The sequence below is a fragment of the Leptodactylus fuscus genome, chromosome 6, assembly GCF_031893055.1.
Source record: "Leptodactylus fuscus isolate aLepFus1 chromosome 6, aLepFus1.hap2, whole genome shotgun sequence".
Taxonomy (NCBI): domain Eukaryota; kingdom Metazoa; phylum Chordata; class Amphibia; order Anura; family Leptodactylidae; genus Leptodactylus; species Leptodactylus fuscus.
Window position 1 is genome coordinate 38,837,433 of NC_134270.1, and position 24,326 is coordinate 38,861,758.

General features: G+C 42.5%; 1 protein-coding gene across 5 annotated transcripts in view; it reads left to right on the forward strand.

Annotated features, from left to right (window-relative positions):
- CADM1 (cell adhesion molecule 1) overlaps positions 1-24,326 on the forward strand; it is a 246,941-nt gene that overhangs the window by 164,554 nt on the left and 58,061 nt on the right. For all 5 annotated transcript variants that reach the window (XM_075279758.1, XM_075279754.1, XM_075279755.1 and 2 more), the window contains 3 exons: positions 908-1,069; positions 16,334-16,430; positions 22,454-22,626. In XM_075279758.1, the coding sequence (XP_075135859.1) occupies positions 908-1,069; positions 16,334-16,430; positions 22,454-22,626 (432 nt within the window). The remainder of the gene's footprint in view (positions 1-907; positions 1,070-16,333; positions 16,431-22,453; positions 22,627-24,326) is intronic.

Consider the following 24,326-nt stretch of genomic DNA (forward strand, 5'->3'; position numbering starts at 1 on the left):
GTGTTGGGCCGATTACACGCATGCCGGAGAGATATTCGATCGAATACTACTCACTCAACACTATCAGGGACTTGTAGTTTAATTATAACTGGAAAGTCACAGGTAGGAAACCACTCCTATAATGAACACTAGCCTATAATGCCAAAAGGTTAGATGAGAGCCAAAAAGTTCATTTTGTGATTAACAATTGATCACTTTAACTCCTTAATAACCAATAATCTGTAGGGGTTTTAGATTTTTTCATTATTTTCAACCTTACATTGTTTACATTAGTACTATTTTAATGTGCTTTTTTTTTTTTAGTAATTTTTTGAGAGGGACCCAGAACTATTGCATTTTTCCAGCAAAATAGTTGTTTGAGGGCTTATTTTCTATAGGATGAGTTGCAGTTTTTAAAACATCATTTTTGTCATAAGAGAAGAAAAATTTTATGACATTTTTGAAGAAATCTGCAATGAATTCTGTAACTCAGATGTCAACGCAGCCTAACAAATTGACTAACATATTCTAAGATGACGTACTGATTGTAATTCACTACCAAGAAGAGAGAGAAACTTTTTGGTCATTTTGTCAGAATTGTCAGCTTGAAACAAAGAATGGGGTAGTTAGTATGTAGCGAGACGAGCAGAGATTCTCTGTGGGCTGTATAGAGCATCATAATATGGATGAGAAGATTACATATTAGATTGGGAAACCGGAGATCAGGTCATCTTGACATTGTTCTGAGTGCTGAATGCAAACCCAGAACTAGGACAAAGATTTCAAAATTCTCTGAAACGGAGAGCTACAACATGCAAAAAGGGAAACCAGAGGCGAGAGCCAGAATAAGGTACTGCAGGCTAGATGAGGAATAGAATAAATATTACATGAAGATGTAATGCGGTGGCTTTTCTCTGGATATTCACAGGCAGTAAAACGGAGGTGGAGGCCATGGACAATAAGATGTTCAGAGTTCGCAGTCAAATATCAGTCACCGTTCTTCGAGAAGATGATGAAGTTCCCTTTGTGTGTCTCGTTGACCATCCAGCGGTGAAGGACCTGGAGACTCGACAGTACATTGATGTGCAGTGTGAGTAATCCCATTTAGTATCTGGGGGACTAATGGAGGTGGCAGAGTACAGGGCCTAGTTATCTTCATCCCCATAGACTAGCAGTAAGCATGAACGACTGATGCTGGATTCAGGAGTCTTGTGTTCGGTGGGGCTCCCAGTAACCCAATGATGGGACTATTAGTGATTCTGGAACATCCCCTTTAATTCTTCATCATATATTATCAATCCTCCAGCAACAAATTTAGCACGTGTTCTACGCTTGAGGGCTAAGGTGCTACATGCTGCTTCTTGGCATTTTGTCAAGGATATGCATCTGAGCCCTGTAGGCCTGTGAGTGATTGTAAGCAGCCGACACTGATGTCCATTTAGCTTATGAATAATATATACCCATGTAACAAGTAATAAGTGTCAAGTTCAACTTTGCTGCATCTGTGCATGTTTTCTACTTGCCTGTGTATGAATATTACCAGTAGATCTGCAGACGTTATAGTGAGTACCAGTAATGCATATTGCATCAGCTTTGCAAAGGTCCAGGTTTTATGTATCAGACACTTCAGCTCTTGCAACTTCTGCTACCTCCAGCACCGGGAGACCGAGCGAATGGTGGACGTATTTAACTAGGCACAGATAGGGCTTTGATATCATATATAATATTCCGTTCAATAGTATGCCGCCTTTGATATATGTTAATGTCAAATGTTGCCTTCGCCTGCTCTTTAAATGTCAGCTGCAGGAATATCTTGAGACTATAAGCTATTGGGGCACTTAATACGAGCGCGTAGACATCATTATGCGTCTGAGCTTTACTTTTGTCCACCTCATGTAAAGGCAAGTTAGCCGAGTCCTCGTGGCAATTCCATATTTTTCCATTTCATTACAATTCCTATATTACATTTTGTGCTACCTATAGCAGATTACTATTATGAGTTCAGAAAAATGAAAATCATAATCCCACTTAATCTGAGCTGTAGTTCTGTAAGATGTGGTGAGATTATATTATATAATACGAGATTATATTGTGGTTATCCCTCAAACAACAGTGTTATGCTGCAAACAGGGAATGGGATCAGTTACAGATTGTCTGAGGTCCTGACTGCTAGGACCTCAAGTAATGTCCAAAAGTTCCCTGTGGGAACAGAGCCATAGTGCACATGTATAACCATTTGGGTTGAGCCGATCTTGAGATTTCAGGATCGTTTTTAAAATCTGATTTCCGATCATTTTCTGTTCGAGCCCGATCCCAATTCCAATCCTAATGCAAGTTAATGGAATTTTTTTAATAATCGAAGATCGGATTTTAAAAACGATCCTATTCGCTACACAGCATGGAGTACAAAAAATTAATGATTTGATTTTTAGTCTACACGCTGTGTAGTGATTAAAAAAAAATCCTTTAGCTACTTACCTGGTGCCCACTTACCTGCACAGATCACTGTCGTTCCCCGTTGTTTCGCTCCTCTTCTCTCTCATTTACAGGCCTTCAGATCATCGTGCGCGCCCCCGTCTCCCTAGGCTAGTGTTACAGATGCTGGGAGTAGGTGGGGCTTGTTGTGGCTTAGGAGAGTGTAGCATCACTCACTTAGGGGAGACATGAGCATCACTCACATCTCCCCTCCCAGTGCCCACCCACACTCTCCTAAGCCAGAAGCCCCGCCTTCTTCCTAGGTCTGTAACATTAACCTGAGAACTAGGGGCGTGCATGGCGCTCTGAAGGCCTGTAAATGAGAGAGAGCCAGACCGAGAAGAACAGGGAGCGGCAGCGGATCTGTGCAGGTAAGTGGACTATTCTGTTTCTAGTGGACTATACTATTCTGTTTCCTCCCTGCTGTGCCGTATACTCGGCTCTGCTACATCTCAGATGTAGCAGAGCTGCTGAGTATACGGTAAAACAGGGACGAACCAGAAGAGTGGCAGGCTGCAGTAAATCACTCTGTGCTGCACTGCTGTGAGATGAGCGAGTACTATACGAAACTGCGTTTTGAATAGCACGCTCCCATAAGAATGAATGGATGCAGCCGGCTTGCAGGGGGTTAAGTGACCGGATGCCGTCACAGGCTATGTGCCGGCTGCATCCATTCATTCCTATGGGAGCGTGCTATTCGAAACGGCAAAATAGCTAACATTGTTAGCTTTTCCCACAATGCGTGGCCAGTAGCAAAGCATTGTGGGAAATAACCTCCGACCTCGATCCCGCCTAAAAAGCTCGGGATAAGATCGTGAAATTTACTCGATCACTGATCAGAATCCGATCTTTTCCGATCCCCATCGCTCAACCCTAATAACCAACATTTCAGCCACATCTATTGGACTGATGATAGCCAAGTTCAGGTTCCATATCTGTATTGGAGTGCTGGGCATGCAAGCACGCAACCATCCCATTCAGATCCTGGGAACCCTCTTTTCATGATTTCTGGGGTTCCTGCCAATTCGGACCCCCGATATTCGCCAATCCTGTATTATTTGTGGGAGAACTCCTTCAATACTTGTAGGAAAGGCGATGGTTTGAGACGTATTGTGTCATATATATTTTCTTACGTTATATTGCCTGTGCACCGTGGTGCAAACCTCTGAACCCATTTAGAGCCCCCTATAACTAGCCATGGTCAAAAGCTGTGTCTGCTTTTGGCTATAAGGTTAAGACTACACAGTGACTTTGGGCACAATTCCCATTGTGGGACCAAAGATCACCGAGTCACCCTGCGACTACTTTACTATTGTTAGTGAATGGAGTCCCAATGCAACTCCTAGTGTGCAATGATGGACTGTTTTGCCTCCTAAAGTCTCAGTTGTGGCTCACTAGGGGTTGCAGCACTGCCCCATTCACTAACATTAGTGAAGGAGTTGCTGGATGACCTGGAGTTCTTTGGTTGACCGATAGGACTTGTCCAGTGTTGCCATGTAGCCCTAGCCTAAGGAATACTAGCATCTGTTGATATCACTGAATCCATATTAGGGCGGGTTCACACCTGCACTCAGTCTCCGCTTTGCAAGTTTCCGTCTTCTGCCCGAAAACTGGACAGGAGACGGAAACCGGCAGTCACTTTTCAAACTCATTCGCTTGAATGGGTTTGCGAAGTGACAGCCCGTGAACGTCTTCTACCTCTCCGTGCAGAAACCGTTTTTTTGTAACCGGACACAAAGTCGGACATGCAGGACTTTGTGTCCGGCGCAGGTGTGAACCCGGCCTTACAAGTACAACCAGTCTTGCCGTTTTTAGGTTAAATTCGCACTTTTTGAATATACTTATTCCAAATCTGATAAATATTTTACTATGAGATCTTTGGCACAAATCATCTGCATGTCCATAGAGGATTTGTAGTGTGATGTGCTGCGGATCCTCACAAGGATTAACTCCATATGCTGAGGTTAATCTGCATTGTGCTTTTCCGCTGCCTTATTTCTACGACATTTCGGTAATATTTTTTTTTTTTTTTTTTTTTTTTTAAATTGGAAATTTACTGCAGCATGTGAACAAGGTTGTGAAAAACCAACTCACATACTGACTGCTTACAGTGGTGATGAGGATTTCGGCGTAGAATCCTCGCTGAAATCTGTTATAGTTCTGAAATATATTTCTGGTAGACATAAGCCATTACAAACCTTATTTTTATTGAAACTGCAGCAATGTTTTTTGTTAGAAATCCAGATTTTCTTTTAGATTTTCACATTGAAACCTGTAGTGGATGTAGCCACCAGGGGGCGTTTGTGACAGTAGAGAATATAAGCAGGTGTGCAAATTACAGAACTAATTAAAATACTACTTGTCCTCTCATCTCTGGATTTATTATTTCATCATACCAAGGAGTTTATTGGAGCCGGTTTTCATTAGAAGACGTTCTATGTAAATCATTAGTGAAATCTCCAGCAGACTGTTTCACATTTCTGTAGCCGGGGCTGTACTGTATGTACTAGATTCATATAAACATGCCATGTTTCCAGCTCGTAGAATCAATCACCTCTTACGTCTCCGGTTTATAGCTTTATATTTGCGGTTTAGCATATATATACACAACTACAGGACTAATCAATATGCAGTTTTTTCATTTTATTCTGTTTAATCAGATACCTGATATAACATGGAATATTTGAGGACTTTCATTCATGACCTTATCTTTACGATAAGTCGTCATTATCAGATTGGGGGTGATCAACGGTAACTCCCGGTCCTTCAACTGATCAGTAGCTTGAAAGGGAAGCCAGAGAGATTGGGTCAGGATCTGCAGCTACTTTTCATCAGTCATGTGGTCATTCTGGAGCTCAGTCTAATTCACGTCCATGGGACTCAGTTCCAAATCCAGACACTACGCTATATACAGGGACAAGACTGCAGCCCCATCAATCAGCCCGATTGGTGGGGTGATGAGAATTGAACCCTCAATTATCTGCTATTTCTATACTACAGATAGGTTATCAACAGGAATACCCCTATAAATAATGCAATATTCTTACTCTTAACTTACATTGACACAATAGAAGTGCAAAAACGTCCATATTTCACATCTGATTTGCACCCCAGGGAAGGGCATTTTCCCTCCTATGTTACAGTGCATGGGGTGGTTTGTAAAGCCGACAAAAGTAGAGCATGACCTGTATATAACAGCCCTAACAAAACCAAATCTTATTTACCCCAATTTCCCACCACTTTGGTCCCAACAAAGCGGATATGCGTATCAGGAGGACAGGAGGAAGTGGAGAGCGATGGGGACCATGGCGGTGTCTGAATTGGGGGGAGGTGAGTAAGGTTTTGTTATGTTGCAGTCTCCATAGTCAGCCATTTTAGCCACCATTAGGAGCCCCAGCAGTCATGATAACAGGGGCCCTAGGTCACCGGTGTGAATGAAGTGGCTGCACATGTGTGACCATCACTCTATACACTTTTAAGGGAGTGAAAGAACACCGTCGCTGGCCGTCAGGCTGAAAATAGTAAATGGAGAGTTGGCCACACAAGCATCCTACTACTTAGTTCACATAGAAAACACAGACCCCCATACTTGTACTCCTGGGGTTTGTAGCAGTCAGATATCCTGTGCGTATGTGATGTATGTTTGTGGGCTACATCTTTAACCTGATGCTGTTGGGCCCTAAGGCAAATTTTTGTAACAGGGGCCATCAACTATCACATGTAATTTATATTACTGGTCTAAAAAATGTTTGTTCCCCTCTAGCTTCAGCCCCAAACTTCACTATCATTGGTTCCATTATTGCTGGCTACCTTCTATTGTTGACTAAAATGACATTCACCATAATGACCTGGGGAGACGTCTTGTGTTTCTCAAAAGACAACTATAACTCCTTTCCCTTCCAAGAACTTAATAAAGTTGTCACAAACTTTACGCCTTCAACGTTACAAGGTTGCTTCTACTTTCATTGCCACACGTTGCTCTACTACTAGTACTAGAGGAGCAGTTTTCTTCCTTCTGGGGGAATCTGCATGGTTTTTTTTTGTTTTTTTTTTCACATGGAGCATTGCCTGGAAGACTCTATCCCGGAGCTGGATCTTCTCCATGAGAACCATTACTACCAAGAATTTTCCATTATGTTAAAACATTGAAGTCCCTCTGAGTAATATTAATGCTTTGTTATTGCGGTAATATTACAGTTCTCTGTATTACCATGAAGCCCTCACCCCGCACCGGCAATATTTTCCAAAATGTGACCTTGGTAATCAATCTTATTGGTAATTAGTGATATCGATGTGTAGGGTACGTAACCGCTGTGGCTACTGATGGCCTATAGTGGACCACAACACGCACCATCATGGCCGCTCCATATTATTTCATATGTCATAAGCAGTGTTCATTCATTTACAGTAATCCACTGAATTTACTCTATGTCAGGGGACTAGTGATGGTCATTATCAAATTTGGGTTGGCTTAGATCCCTTCGCTCTTAGCCACTGGCTTGTTAAACTCAACGTGAGAGGTTTCTTCTTGAGATCTGTCTCAGACATTGCTGCTCGATAGATGTACAGAAACAAAAAAAAAATCCTGATGTATACTAGCCCAACAGAGACCAGAAGGTCATGTGAATGGGGGCCTGGATGCTTGTGACATATACAGATGATGTATTACCAGCGTGGCAGAGTCCACTGTCAGTATCACACTATGGCTCTGTACATAGATACACATCACAAATCCAGTTTTTGGCCTGGTGTTGCACAGATACATTTTTGTTATGGATCTACTAGCCTCTGCAAGTTCAGCAAGTTGCTGCCGTTGATGGTTTGCCTGCTCCGGCGTTACGGCAGCTCTTAAGCTGTCCTGCTGCTGAACTTGTTCCTCACACCGTGCCTGTGACTGTTCCGGCATCTCAGCAGCTCGCTGGGACGCCATATAATGAGCATGTTGTTGGTGTTGATGATCTGCCTGCTCCGGCGTTTCAGCAGCTGTGAAGCTGGCCTGCTGCTGAACTCATTCCTCGCCCTGTGCCTGTGATTATTTCGGCATCTCAGCAGCTTGCTGGGAAGCCATATAATGAGCATGTTGTTGGCATTGATAATCCACCTGGTCCGACGTTTTGGCAGCTCTGAAGCTGGCCTGCCACTGAATTCGTTCCTCACGCTGTGCCCGTGATTGTTCGGCATCTCAGCAGCTCGCTGGGACACCAAATAATGAGTGTGTTGTTGGTGCCGATGATCCCCCTGAGCTCCGCTTGAGGAGAACTCATAGCTGTCCTTGTTTTAGAATTTTGCAACAAATTAGATTTTCTTTTTTCCCGGCATGTGCCAAATTTCATTCCAGTCCGTTTAGCCATTTTTTGCCTGATTGAGGAACAAACATCCAAACACACAAACTTTCACATTTATAATATTAGTAGGATTCATCTTAATGGATGAATTAGTTCTTTGAAAACAGACCCAAGAACCCAGTCCTAGAAAAAATAGAGCATGTCCTATATTTTTCATGGAACCATATGGAGTCATGTGAATAAGTTCTTATTATTAGAATAACATGCCATGGTGGGCTATCTTTATAGCATGGCATTGGTTGTAGTGATAATGTTTCCTGCCAAACGCTAGGTCCACACTTGTGTTCGGCTTATCATTCCTTGTGTCCACTTCGGAAACCTAATTCGCTTAAAAAGCGTTAACTTGCTGAAACCTGCGACCTTCAGAAACTATAATGGATTTTCTGCCCGAAAAAATGACCTTCCTCTCCACATTGTTTTAGCAGAATGGGGAACGGAATCCCTGAATGGACCACAGGTGCAGGTGTGAACCTAGACTTATGCGCCAATGTACACTGCCTTAGAGAATGATCCCCCCAAGCTGTTTTCTTTTTACAAGCTGATGGCGTCTCCGTACGAGTCCAATACAGTCATTTCTGTTTTCCTCATATCCCTAATAGACTAACTTCAATGTGTATAATGTGTACGTTCCCAGACAATCTGCTGTGGCTACAGGAACGCAGCACGTTTGACTGTACATTCTGGTCAGATGACTACAATGTTTACACAGCAGCGAATTAGTCGATCGAGTGGCATGTTCCTAGCAACAAACCGGCAAGAAAACATTGCATTACTAGCGGAGTAAAGCCTAGCACCGCCGCTCCTGATAACAAATGAAGCAGTGCAGTAAGATTCTGCAGCACATTTGTATGTTCAGCACTATATACATAGTATTAATGAGAGCGCCCACAGCCGCCACTTCAGCCTTGTTAACCGTATATTCCCTGTGCGACTCTTCCATCCATTTACAGTAAAATATGTAGTAGATGTAGGGTATTAATTGGTACCACAATACAGCAGGATTCCCATATGAAATATTCAAGTGCTACTGCAGAACCGTATACATGTGAAGTAGAAATGCTGCAGGATTTTCATAGGCCTCGTGACTGGAATAGGCGAGCACAGTCCTCGTAATAAATGTAATGGTACTGAACGCTGGTGTAATGTGCACGACCTGGAGCTGTCAGCCCTCTCCTGCTGATCATATGGAAATGAATGTCACTTATATGGGTAAAATCCTCCCAATACCCATTTCCCGCTTCTGTCCCCTCCGTCGTTCTCAGTAAGGAGACCTTAGATCCTTGGTGCTGCACGATGGTCCTCTTAGCCCCAGCTGTAAATCTTATTGTGGCAGTCTCGGAGACGTTCTTCTTCCTAATGACGCCGCTCAATCTATAATGAGGGCACCCATAATTTTTTTTTTCGATTGATTACTAAACATTCTGTTAAACAAATGTAGCCGCGCCATCCATTAGGGAGGCGACCTCCAGACTCATCTCCATTATTAGTCACTTCAATGACTGTATGTACTTGTCAGGGATCACATAAGGCCGCAGCCCCGAGGTTACGGTTGTAAATGAAGGGTCTTCGAGGGCAGTTCCCTCTATGGATTACTGTATAAGAATTCCATTGTGCATGTGTAATTTACACATTTTATTATACAGTGTAGTCATGATATGACACGGGAGCTTAGTCTACTCTAGTGATACAGCTCATGAGACAGATTTGTTGCAAAAACGTCTGAGACTATCCCATTCATCTGTCTGATGTCTGCAGAGAACAGGTGCCTGTGGAGAAGCAACCACATTCACCTACATGGAGTCAGCTTTCAGTTCAACAAGTCTGCCACCGGAGTGTAACTACCTGGGTACCAGACACAGCAGCCGCTATGGGGCCCAACCACTAAGGGCCCATTTCCAAGAAGGCCTAGGATACAATCAGTGATAACTATGGATGATAGATGTGTATGTGGAAAACATAATGCTCCTCCAGTACTTTACTGGGACATTGTACACTGTCTGCCAATAAGTATCTGGACACCCAGTAAAGTTTGGCAGAGGTGGAGTTATGGTCTGGGGGTGTTTCTCCTGTTATGGACTAAGACCCTTGGTCCCAGTGCATGGTAAACTCAACGCCGACGCCTATTGCACTACTTTAGATAACAGTGCGCTTCCTACATTATAGCGGTTCTATGGGTCGGACCAATGTTACTTCTAGGATGACAATACAAACTGTCATGGAGCGAGGTCTACCATGGCTTGGTACAGTAACAATCAGGTTAACCGAATGGACTGGCCTGCCCAGAGCCCAGACTTGAACCCTATCAAGCACCTCTGGGACGAGTTGGATTGCCGAACTAAGGGGTGCAGCAGCCGACCAAAATCGGTGAAAAAACTTCTACAAGCCGAATGGAATAAAATACCACTACCTGTCATGCTAGGACTTGTAGAAAGCATGCCCCGGAGGGGTGAGGGTTGACCATTTTAGTTAGGTCCTCTGACTAGCTTAAAGTTCCATTTAAATTCACACATACCTCAGAAATAAAAAGAGAAAGCCCTTTTATGCACTGAAAATGGCCACCCATGGAAGTCATTACATGTTTTCCATTTTGATCAGTCAGATAAATGTGGCAAAGTCCAGGCCTGCACTCAAGTTAGGCCAGTATTTTCCAGGCATAGCAGTTGCTGTGGATCCCCCTGTTACATTGCTGGAGTGAATCCTTCCTTCTTTGCTGCATTACTTTCTGCATTATGTCTATCTTGGGACATCATATTGCCTGAACATGACATTATGTGTTTTTATGTCAAATGTTCACCTTGGGGCCCTGCTAGTTATGCCACTGATGATATCACTATGTGTACTGTGTGCACTACTCTATCACCTATACTCTAGTACTACCCTGAGCACTATCAGTCTACTATGACATCACTGTGAGCATTATATCTGTACTCCAATATTACTATGGCCACTATGCCACTATTGTGTACACTTAGGCTAGGTTCACACTACCGCTATGTAATGTTCTGTGACCAATGAGAGCAACAAACATTTTACTAACAGACGCAGTTGGAGCCTCCTCCATTGGGTGTCCGTCTGCATTCACCCTAAGGTAAAAAACATAACAAAAGCTTTCTTTTCGTCATTTTTTTTTTTACTTTTCTGATGGAAGGAGAAGTTTGTATTCAGGACTTTTCCATCTATTACAGAAGTAAACAAACATGACTGAAGAAAGAAGATAGAAGACAGCGTCCGCTATGTTTTGTACATTAGTGTCAATGGGAACGGACACAGATAGAGGGGTTCCATCTGTGTCCATTAGTCTACTACAGTTAATGTCCGTTGCTGTCATTCTATGATGTATGACAGCCACGGACATTCATAACAGTAGTGTGAATGTAGGCTTACACTGTTGTGAGCATTAGCAGTCCACTGTGTGCACTTTCCCCATATTATGACATCACTGTGTAAATTATCCAAGTGTGGGAGAGTAAAAAATTAAACTTTTCCAGTTCTATGTTGTGCTATGGTGAATTGTTACATAGATATTGTGTTGCTTCGCCATCTTCAGCCTTGAGTATATTTGCCGAATGCTCCCAATTGTAAAGGGCTTGAATTTGAATTTGGGTATTTTGTGGCTCTCTAGTTGTGAATTTACACAAGATGCTCGGGTCAGTCACCAGGTCCCAGTTGCTTTTGGAGCAACAGCAACACCCTCATTGCTCCAAAGAGCTCATCTCTATATTACCAATCAAAAGAGCAGGCCGCAATTCACAAGGGGAAAAAACTGTTTGATTCGGGTGACCTGGCCTTATCTATCTGCAGAGCTGGGTTGGCATGTTGGGTTCTGATATCAACCTAAAGCTCAGAGACCAGTATATTATGGGATTGTTATATACAGTATGCTATACTGTACCAAAGACCCCAAAGAGTCCAGTACTACTGGATTGTGTGTGTGAGAGTATATAGTCTCAGTATACGCCCCAATACCCCCTCCCGCCATGTAATATCTATAATATACTACCTCATTTCATCGTTCAGTCCCATTTTTGCTCATCACTTTCTTGCTCTGAACCAAAGTCGTCTTCTTTTTCCATCTCCGAGCTGCTTATTCCGTACTCTATAATGTATCTAAATTGAAAGTATTGTGAAGTAATGTCTCCGTAATTGGCAAACAGAAATGATCTGATCTCCTTAAATTGGCAGGTAGTGGAATTTCCCGCGACTCTTAATGTGTAATTCATTTATTCAAACTTAATGTCCATTAACATTTTGCGGGAGCTCGTTAGCTTTAATAATGCATTTCTACCTTTAGCTTCAGCCACCAAAAGCCAGATTTAGATCAAAGACAAGAAGCTTCATCTGATAATAAGACTTCCCTGGCTCCTGATGTCTCCGGCCTTTCTGCTGCCCTTCATGTCAGAGGTGGTAGCACGGCAAGTAGTGGTACTGGAATTAATCCACTGGAGCGCGTCTCAATGTGACAAGAGATTCTTATTTCACTCGGATGGAAAATCCAGGGCAATTTACTGCTTAAAGGGAATTTGCCAATCCTTACGACACATACGCTGTCTGTTGCAAATAGCGTTCTTGTTGCGTGGCCTTGTCTAGCCTAAATAACAGACTATCTACATAGTTTGCAGGGCTTAGCAAAGAAAAACGTCCACCCCGTACAGAAGAAGGCAAAAAAAATCCCATGAGGTAGAAGCCGGTTTTCCTCATGTTATGGGTAAAATTCTTTCTTGACTCCAGATCAGGCAACATAAGGGGTTTTGTTTGCACGGACACAGAGTCCTGTATGTACGACTTTGGGTCCATCCATAAAAAAACGGTTTCCAAGCGGAGAGACTGGATCTTTAAAAACCCATTCAAATGAATGGGTTTTAGAACTGACCGCTGGGAATCCCTCCCCTGTCCAGTTTCCCCAGGCTTTAAGATGACAACCCCAGGGAGGACAGCGGCGGTAGTGTGAATGCCCCTCAATCCTAGACAACCGCTTCAAATGACATCACTTATAGAGGCAGCAGCCTTATAGATTAAGTAAAATACTATCTATATTATTAGGACTCCTGGTGAAATCCAAAGAGTCCTGTCTCCTCCACCCACTAAAAACTTGTATAGGAAACAATGTCAATCACTGTGTGGGTAGGGGAGTAGGACTCTTGGCCTCTTATTTGGAGTCCTGTCTGTATGTTAACATAATTTTACATGAAGATATCAAATAGATAAACTATATATCCCTGAGCTCATTGTCATATACCGCTCTTAGATAGGAAACCCAAGAATGCTGCCTTAATAGCTTCAGAGCAGGAGCATTAGGCTCCAGGCCATGTTGGTTGAGGAGACGGTAAATATTTTATACCTTTATAACATGAATTTTTTTAATTTACTATGTGCAGTCCTGCGACTCCCGTTTGTTGCATTTCTCCCATCACCTTCCAGTGTATACAGTATTTCATCAGGGGATATATATGACCCCTGATCCCTGCTGCATCATCCCTTCCTGCTCTTTGTCTTTGCCTCTGTTGTTCAAGGTCAAATAGGGACAGCGATGGGTCTTAAAACACTAATCCATCCCCACAGAGGGCTTGTGCATAGGAAGTATCTCTGCTCATCTCTTCTCCAGAGCTATGTGTCGTCCCCTCCCCCGTGTACTGCACAGAACTGCATTGTGCACCCAAGCTGAGAGCAGCCCATTACTGGCCTGGCGCACACACTGTGTCTCTCCGTTATATATGACACTCGGACGGATGTATCAGTGTGGAACATGGCATAGATCTGTAGCTTCACCTCAGCATGAAGGCAAATGAGTTTCCTTCAGCCTGAGCTGCTTCAAGTGTGAAACTCGGGCTGCAGAAATAGATTTCATGTTACTGTGATATCAATCTGACCGGCTTTTATTTCCTCTTCACATTGCTTTACGTACCGAGACCCTCATGTCAGATATCTTGGGTCTGTCAGTGCGCATAAATAGATCGCCGTTTCAGCACCGTCGGGGTCCTCAGTGGTAACTGCATCTACTATACATAACATGCATAATGGTTGGAGGTCCAACATTGTGGCTCATCGTTCCTGTTGCCTTCTCCGGCTCCCGTCTTTCGACCTTACTCTTCCATTGATTTTCGCCTCTTTCGGAAGCTGCTCCCTTCCTCTATGTTTTGTAGTCTTGTCATCCTTGTTAGCATTCACCACTCCATCTTCACCTTTTCTTCTACTAACTTGCACCACCCTATTAAATTCTTCTATCATAACCTGTCATTTTGTCTTAGCCTGCTGCTTTTCAGTCTTCAACGTCCTTCTTGTCCTACACCCTTGTAAGACACTAGTACACTCCCCAGGACATGGGCTTCATCTCCCTTGGAATTGTGCTTGATAGTTTAATCTCCATCTTACTGTGCGAAAAGATCACATACAGTAACAAAGATCAGCCATAACATTGAAACCACTACCAGGTAACCGGAGTAGCACAGATTGTCTAGTGATGGTGGTACCAGTCAAGAAGTGGAATATATTGGGCAGCAGGTGAACCATCAGTTCTTGAAGTTTATGTGTTGATAGCATGAAGATTTGGCAAGCCAAAGGATCTTAGCTGCTTTCTCATGGGCCCAAATGTAATGGCTACACTACTAAGTCCAAGCATCAGAAGGTCTGGTGGCGGGTTTCTGGTATGAACCTACCAAAAGTGGTACAAAAAAGGACAATTGGTGAACCAATCACGTAGTTATTAGAGATGAGCGAGTAGTACTCAATCGAGTAGGTATTCGATCGAATACTACGGTATTCGAAATACTCGTACTCGATCGAGTACTACTAGCTGTTCGAAGTTAAGATTCTATGCAGAACCAGCGTTGATTGGCAGAATGCTATACATTGCCAATCAACGCTGGTTCTTCTCTTACCTTTAGAAGTCTTCTCCCTGCGCAGCGTCCCCGCGGCGTCTTCCGGCTCTGAATTCACTCTGCCAGGCATCGGGCCTAGGCAGAGCCGACTGCGCATGTCCGCTTGTAGTGCGGGCATGCGCAGTCGGCTCTGCCCAGGCCCGATGCCTAGCACAGTGAATTCGAGGCCGGAAGAGGACGCGGGGACGCTGCGAAGGGAGAAGAATCCAGCCCGACCCTCACTTATGGACTTAGTAAGTAGAATTTGATCGAATGTTGCCTACCCCTGAAACGAGCATTTCCCCCCATAGACTATAATGGGGTTCGAAACCCGTTTGAACAGTGTGCGGCTGTTCGAATTGGATTTCGAACCCTGAACATTTTAGTGTTCGCTCATCTCTAATAGTTATGACTGGGGGAGCAAAGACTAACCCATCGAGTCCACACAATTTTTTGGAAAAAGCAATTCTGGCTATGACGAAAAGGTGTCACGACATCGTGGCTTGTAGTAGAATATGTTTTATTATTATGGCCAATCGGTTTATTTATTTCTTGTCAATATATTGTACTTTTTGGACAGCTATACTATGGTGTATAATATTAGATGGGTAGATAGATTTCATACTTCTGAGTTTGTGAACCATTAGCCTCGATGGATGGCCAAAGATATTCGGAAACTTTAGACTGAAAGATCTTTCAATCAGCAGAGATGGCTCATTCACCCATTAGCTTGCATGTTCGGCTTGGCCAAGCGGGCAAGTAAAATCTGTCAAGGCAGGGAAAGAAATCTTCCAGGATGAATAACGTTAGTCAGTAGTTAAAAAGTATAAGTAATTTCTAATGCTGTAAGTAAAACGAAGCACCCAAGTGTTCACTTAATGATAGATTTTCGGTGTTGTACCTATTTACTGCCATGCCCAGTAGGTCCATCTTGTAAATTGCACCATGCCCATCCCATGCAGAAACAATACTGAAGCATTTTCATCCATAAGAACTGCTCTAGGAACCTTTCAATTGAAGTTTTCAGAATGCCCCCCTACTACTAGCCCGGATGTACCACCCTTGTGGCAGGATAAGAATTTTTCCTCATGCCAAGGGAACCAGAATTTGGCATCCATCTGAGCACTAATAGCAATAGCAATAAAAACACAAAGTAAGCGTCAGAGCGCCAAATATTAGGTCACCGTCTTAATATATATTTTATTACTTGTAGCATTGATGGTAACAACGTTTCAATCATTAGACCTTCTTCGGAAAGTACAGGAGAGGTGCAGCAGTGTCCTTCTATCATGGTGAGGCTAACCAGGTCCAGATTGTACAGCACGGACAGTACATGGATGATATCGCTGTGCCTTCATGGACCCATTAACTTGCTTCATTGAGCCCGGGCCTCAAAACAGATAGGTATAGGGTCTGTCCTGAGTTTTACCCCAGGCTCGTGATTCCATAACTGGGCCTGTGGTAATAGACAGACGTGTATATGGGGCCATTACCATACAGTGGGTCAGGTCGCTCATCGTGATAACCATGGCTTGCACAGTGACAATGAACACGCTCATGTGCATGGTGTCTAACTTATACTTTCCTGATGTAACTATTGAAAATGAATTCAAGTTACTACCGTATCCCAGACAAGGTGATACCCTATTATTAATATCCTCATTTTTATTTCTCTTCCAGATAAACCAGTGGTGATGGTATCGGTGATATATCCACAGGGTCTTACCAGGGAAGGGGAACCTCTGGAGTTAACCTGCAGAGCAGTTGGTAAACCCAGGTAAAGTATAGGTTGTGAACTCTACGTATAGATGGGAACCATGTATACTGATTTGAGAGGAGTACCCCAGAAATTATATACATTACATGTTTCATTTCACTAGTAATTCGGCAGCTTGAACCAATACTAGTCTTATCAAAGCTGTTGGTCCTGTTTGCTACCTACCTTCATTGGATCATGTGGTATTTATTTCCTTTGATATCTATTACATAAATCTCCATATGAGGACACCAGTGGTCACTCTGTATCCCATACACATATCCCTATTTAAGTATATCAATCATTCAGACAATAACATGAATCCATTTTTGCACCTGTATACCTGTATTATGTTCATAACTTTTGACCATGGAGAAGAATAATTCACAGAGGCTCCATGGGACCATTCTGACCACATAGACTTGTCCACAGATGTGTCCACTTTTTAATTGATCTCAGATTTAGTTAAGAGCTATAATTTCAGAAATAAAATCCTTATTCCAATATTCTTGACAGATTGCAATCCACAACACAACCACTGGGTGACCACACATAGGCCTGTATGGAATAGAAACCTTGCAATAGAATAGTGCAAAATCATATTTTTTCTGAAAGCTGGTCATCTTGATACCCACGTCTTAAGGTGGGGCACATTAGTACTCCTGAAGAAGGTGCGTCCGGTGGGACAGAAGGGTGGGACATACATGTTGCAAATCTTGGTTCCTCTGCAAATCCTGTCGACATTCCTGGTCTAATGACCTGAACTACGGTAGTAGCATCATAAGGATCTATTTTGCTACTAGCTTGACTTATTGGACTAGTGATCAGGACAAGATTTGTGGGTTACTTTATTAATTTTATCTGAAATCAATCTTAAAGGGGTTTTTGAAGATTTGAATGCATCACCGATACACAAAATAAGACCAAGTTCGTACATTTCAGTGGAGCAGTGGTCCGCAACTGTTCCATTCCTAGTTTAGGACAGAAACACATACATGGACCCACAGATCCCAGTGGTCAGAGTTCCACCTATTAATTGATAGGCGATGCAAAAAATCCTTTAACCTGTTAACCCACAGCAACAAGTCAAATATTTGTGACCACGCTCAACATTGTTACAGATTAATCATATAATGTCATTGGATGTGTTGGATTATACCCGTCAATGTTGAATATGCCCATGAGCGCCAGTTTCCACTTGATGTCCATTATCCTGATACCTCGGGGCTTGAAAATTTGAAGAAATACAATGTAAAGCTATCTGGACTCCAGCTCCTAAACCAATATCTTTCCATGATTGGTTGACAAAGAGACAAGAATCTGTCCATTCTCATTGAAATCCTGCGCTCTCGCCTCCGATTTCCGGATAAGATACTAATTATAGATAGCTAGGTAGTTAAAGTCTGTGGATTTGACAAATAAGATGTGTTCTGAGGAGGTTGTTTTGTCTCCTCTATGGAGAAGCAAAGAATCAAAGAAATTATAGGTCAGAAATGGCAAGTCATTAGATTGACTTTTACTGAAGTGCCGTAGGGTCCCCGACCCCTCGTAAGGACAGACATCTGGTGTCTAAGGACGGACGTCTACAAGTAGCTTTTACTGCATATTCTTCTTTGTTATGTTTCATTATCAAAAAACTGCAAATTTCTAGAGAAAGAAGTGTCTTATTGTTAATATGTCTAGACGTGTATATTAGTATGGCTTTGTTGATGTTCTGTATAGGCCGTGCAAATGTGCCAGACCTATCAAAAAGGTTAATAAAGGATATCTTTACATTGTCTAATATGAGATCATATCACCTCCTACATAACATAATACGGTATATTACGGCTTCATTTCAGCCAGAATTTTACGCCTAAATCTTGGCACAACTGGAGACATCTTAAGCTACAACCCTACCCTCTATCCTCTTAACACTTTTTTAGGAACACTTTAACTGACATTGGGTTACAAAATTTTGTAAAACCATTGCACCTATTTTAAGCCAGAATTCAGGTACAGCCACTATAGCAATATCCGCCCATTGATATTCTCTTTAGGTATCCTAGGTGTACCAACATTGACTCAATGGGGACAATTTAGTAACCCATTAACACCAGTTTTCTGGCATAGATGGGTGTGTAGGTAGGGTCCATCTTTGGTGCACAGCAATGCTTTGCACCAAGGATGCACCACAATTGTTTCTGCACCCTGTAGAAAGTGGCTGTAATGGGGCAGAGGCAGGAGCAGGGATATCTTGGCCTGAATAATATACTATAACTTCTGAAATGTATATCAGTCCATGACCGCTTCAGATTTCCTTTCTGGCATACAGGACTTTCGACGCTTCTCCTGACTTACTGTACTTAGACAGAGCCTGGTAATAAGTCAGGTGCATCAAGTGTGAGTAAGGTCACATTGCCATTAGTAATGTCCATTGTTCTGATCCGTCATACAATGAGAGAAAAGGACATTAACCATAGAACGCAGATTGAGCACCGTCCGTCTGCTCTCACATGGCTGACACTGCATGCAGGACTTTTTCTTCCATCTTTTTTGTTTACTATTGTAATGAAGAAAACTCCCGTCTCGTGGTTTACATTAGAGTCAGTTGTTCCGTAAGGAGTCAGAAGGAGCTTCATCGCTGTTACAGTCCGTTGCTCTCATCCTATGATGGATATGAGCAATGGACATTCATTGAAGTTTTCCATAGATATACAGTCCTGAGCAAATGTTTTAGGAAGACGTGTAAAAATGCTGCAAAGTAAGAACGCTTTCCAAAATACTTTATTTTTGTCAATTAATAAGTAAATGAACAAAAGAGAAATCTAATTTGCATCAGTATTTGCTGTGACCTTTGCCCTTTGGCGGAGGAGTCCTGGAATTGAGGATTTGGCCACCACTGAGATCTCAACATCATCCGGTCTGTCTGGGATTACATGAATAAAAGGGTTGGAGCAAGCCTACATCCACAGAAGATTTGTGCTTAGTTCGCCAAGATGTTTAGAACAACCTCATGCTGAGATCCTTCATAAACTGTCTTCAAGTGTTCCGAGAAGAACTGATGGAGGGCAAAGGAGGGTCACACCAAATATTGATGGGATTTAGATTTCTCTTTTCCTCATTCACTTCATTTTGTTAATTGACAAAAATAAACTATTAACACTATTTTTTTGTTCGGTCTCCCCAAATCACTGATGGACTTAAAGGATTATGGGGAACCTTCCACCATGAAAAGGCATTCTAGTCTACTGTCCGCAGGAAGAGCTGCGCAGAATGAAATAGAATTTAATGTCAAAAATTATTTTTAATTTGTATTTTGTTCATTTATTCTTGTCTGGGCTTAGGAGTCCGGTGGGCGGAGTCACTGGTTCAGTATGAGCAGAGATATGTCAGTCACGGAGTAGAACTGCTCACTGGACTGCGCAGCTTTGAAAGAGCAGAAATGTAATTGAATCCTTTATACTAAACAGCCTCTTCACACAACTTTGTGTGCATGTTGTTGGCATTGATGATCTGCCTATATTCAGCAAATTGCTGCCATCAATGGTTTGCCTGCTCCGGCATTTCGGCAGCTCTTAAGCTATCCTGCTGCTGAACTTGTTCCTCATGTCGTGCATGTAATTGTTCCGGAATCTCAGCAGCTCACTGGGACGCCATATAATAAGCGTGTTGTTGGCGCCGATGATCCCGTCAGCTCCGCTTGAGGAGAACTCTGTTGACTTCTGACTACATTCATAGCTCTCGTTGTTTTAGAATTTTGCAACAAATTAGATTTTATTTTAGTAGCAACCTGCCAATTTGGGTTAAAGGTGTTTTCCCATCCAGCGTGTCAGCACTGCCTGGAGCAGAACAGATAATATGCAAATAAATGTACACAATGGACTCAGGGTTAGCTGTGTGTTTACATAGAGAGATAACAGACTTGGCTTTATCAGAAGCTGAGATAAGAGCAATGTAATATAGTATGTGAACATAAATTCATAACAGTCTTGCAGCCATGTCATTTACTGGGATAAAAAGTAGCCTATGTGTTAATTGAGGTTACAAACTATCTATGTGCTAAATTTCATTCAAATCCGTTGAGCATTTTTTTCATGATTGAGGAACAAACATCCAAACGCACAAACTTTCACTTTATAATATTAGTAGGGTATATACACACACACACACCTCCTGCTCTATAACATGCTGCTGGCGGATCAGGTTCATCATGACTGGTTCTCCTTATGTTAATGATAAGACCCAGATTTTAGCTGTACATCCATAATACATTCCATCTTAAACCCCATGACATTAAGTGTGGTTTTATATTTGGCCTCTACTCTACAAGCATTAGACATTCATGAATTGATGTAAAAATAAATAATTGATCGTACCCCTCGGTTGTGACACTGATATGGTGCGAGTGACATTGAGCGAGGTGTGACATTGACAGTGACAATGACGTTGTTATGGCACTGGCATGTACAACTTTTTTTTTCTCTCTGAATATGTTAATGTAGATACATACAGATGGAATGGAAAGACTTGACAACAACTACTTTGTTTTAATTATCGGAGCTGTCTAACAGGCCTAAATGGAGCATAATTCAATTAAAGTTAGCTTCCATTTTTTTTTTTTAATTGTGTGTTTTGTTTGTGCGGAGCTGGAACGCGTGGTGTACGAGTGTAGTAATTCGTCCTTTACAATCATGATGGATGGAGGCCATGCTTCTTGATCTGTAATGATGGTAGAAACGTGAACCAATTGATTGACTATAGAGAGAGGCTGAGCAGTCAGATATGCTGACCTGACATTTTAAGATATTCTGCCTCAAAATACGCAGGTGACAAGTGTTCTCAGAAGGTTCCTTAGCAATGCCAAAATTCTCTCTTCCCCTTGTCCTAGTATATTCTTTTCAGAAGTTCGTACAGAAATCATATAAATTCCCTCCTTGTGTTGCAACTTATGCTCTGGACATGAGATTGACCTTTGACACAATGCTACCTCGCTCGTATATGTTAATATGACACGTTTGCTTCCTTAAATTGTACCTACAATTATAAAGCAACTTTTTATAAATGAATAGTACGGGTGACTATAAGAAACTTTGTAATATACAGTAGCTTATTAAAGAAATATGTTTCCTTCACTGTTTATCAGTCTAAGATGCTTCTTACAGCGAAGTCTATGGAGAGGGAAAGAGGGAGGAGGAGGCTGCAGTTAAAGGCATACACATACTGCTAACTCTGCTACACTTTCCGTGAGCGCTTATGACACTAGTGTATATTGAACAATAAGACTTTAGCAAATAATGCAATAAATCAGTTACCAGGCTCCTTCTCCCCCCTGTCCTCTCCATAGAGTTCTATGTGTAATCTGATACAGGGACGGACTCCTAAACCATTGAACAGCCTGAGTCATAAGGAGAAGTAAAGAATCCTTATACGTGGAGGAGGAAACATATTTCTTTGATAAGATATATTACAAGGTTTCTTATATTCGCCTGTACTATTCATATATGAAAAGTGGTTTTATAATTTAGATCATTATAATATTATATCATTTATAAACCGGTTTTATTAGATATATACAAGGGTATATTAAAATAGACACTGTAAACTAAAGAATCCCTTGAAGAACCTGCGTTTCAGCCAATTAGGGCTAGTTCACACGGGGCTAGGACCGCATATTTTGGTCCTGATTTTGACGCGGGAAGCCGTGACAGTTGCGGCTTCCCGCTCCAGAGTAGGCCCAAATGAATGGGCCTAGTCCGGAGGGTGCTGGAGTGAGTAGGAACATACCGCTCATGGAAAAAAGGACGCTAGCGGTCTACATAGACCTCTATTGTGAGGGGCGGATTTTGAGGTGGATTCAGCGTCAAAATCCGCCCCCTCTTGCCCCGTGTGAACAAGCCCTTACACCGACCATCGTTATTTTCATTATGTGCTCTTGTAGAGATCTTGGAGACTTACGATTTTCTAACATATTAAACATTCTAGTAAATTCTTACCATAGGAGATCCTAAAGTCAATTTTTCGTACTGAGAGCGAATCTCATGTTGTTGTTTTCGTCTTTACAGACCAGAGAAGGTCACGTGGGTGAGAGTAGATGATGAACTTCCTGACCATGTCCAGGTTGAGGATGAGAAGCTCTATATCAGCAGCCTAAACAAGACAGATAATGGCACGTACAGATGCGAGGCCTCCAACAGTGTGGGCAGCTCATCGGCCGATTACACGCTCTATGTGTATGGTAAGTAGTCAAGTACAGGAACCTTGTATTCACCCAACTTCTTCTGAGAAGATCAAGTCATTTCTTTCAAGTCTACATGAAAACTAGAATAGAAAAAAATTGGAGTTGTTGTCCATGTAACCAATTATCAAGCTAGAACAAGCTAAAATTTTGATAGTTCTTATGGACCGCACTCTCATATCTTGTCTGCCCTGGTTTTCATAGGAGGCCTCTGTGTCCTTTACATAAAAACCTCCAGATTATACAGTAATCCTTGTAGCCTTGTCATTTCCATTTTTTGCATTTGCACAGCTGTAATTTGGTTCCATCTGCATATTTCATGCCAAAATAAAGGAATGCAGCCCATTTGGGGATCATCGGAGAACTTCTCTATCCTCTAATTGTATCCCTTCACGTGTTTGGCAAGAAATCTGCATATGAAATGTTCAACATAAATATAGTCGTGTGAATGGGACATAGATAAATCCCAACAATAAAACTAAAAGAAAAAAAATTAAAAATCACAAGTAAATCTTCTATCAAGTTGCTATAAAGTATTGTTTCATATGAATCCAAAAACACTGATCCCTTCCTACTGCTATGTCGGCCAAACTAGGTGTCAGCTGGTTTAAGGGAGTCTGTCACCAGAACTCAGCATAAGGGAGTCTGTTACCAGAACCCAGCACAAGGGAGTCTGTCACCAACACCCAGCACAAGGGAGTCTGTCACCGGAACCCAGCACAAGGGAGTCTGTCACCAGAACCCAGCATAAGGGAGTCTGTCACCAGAACCCAGCACAAGGGAGTCTGTCACCAGAACCCAGCATAAGGGAGTCTGTCACCAGAACCCAGCACAAGGGAGTCTGTCACCAGAACCCAGCACAAGGGAGTCTGTCACCGGAACCCAGCATAGGGGAGTCTGTCACCAGAACCCAGCACAAGGGAGTCTGTCACCGGAACCCAGCATAAGGGAGTCTGTCACCAGAACCCAGCATAAGGGAGTCTGTCACCAGAACCCAGCACATCCACCCAGTCCTGCTGATAGATAGCTTAGTGTTGACTGTATCCAATGGTGTTTCCTCTTGTGAATTGGGACCTCTTTTGGTGAGATATCATTGGTTAATATACAAACCAACATTGTATTGCTCCAAAGGGGTAATCGACAATGTGGTCATTTGCATATTTATGAAAACAGTAATATCTCACCAATGGAGGTACCAATTCACAAGGAGATAACACCTTGTGTACTATCCATCTGCAGGGGCTGCATGGATATTCTAGGTTCTGGTGACAAACTCCCTTTAAGAGCACAGATGCAGAGTGAAATGAACTGCAATACGTTACTATAAGGGTAAGTTCACATGGAGTATTTTGGATACGGCCTCAAAATCCTGACCAAAAAGACAGCTCCCATTGAAATCATTGGGAGCCGCTCAGGTCTTTTTTCCGGAAGCCGGTTTGTTCCGGTTCCCAGAAAAAATAGCAAGATACTCATTCTTCAGGCCGTTTCGCCTTGCGATTCAGCCTGAAGACACTCCCTCCTCCTGACTAGGCCCATTCATTGGGCCTAATCAGGAGCGGAGTGTGGGACTGGATGCCGGTGCAGTGCATCGGCTTTCAGTCGCGGCTACCCGGAGGCTGCCTCAGGTTCCGGACCAAAAAACCCCGTATGAACTTAGCCTTGTTTGGCAAATGGTAATTCCTTTCAATCGAATACACACA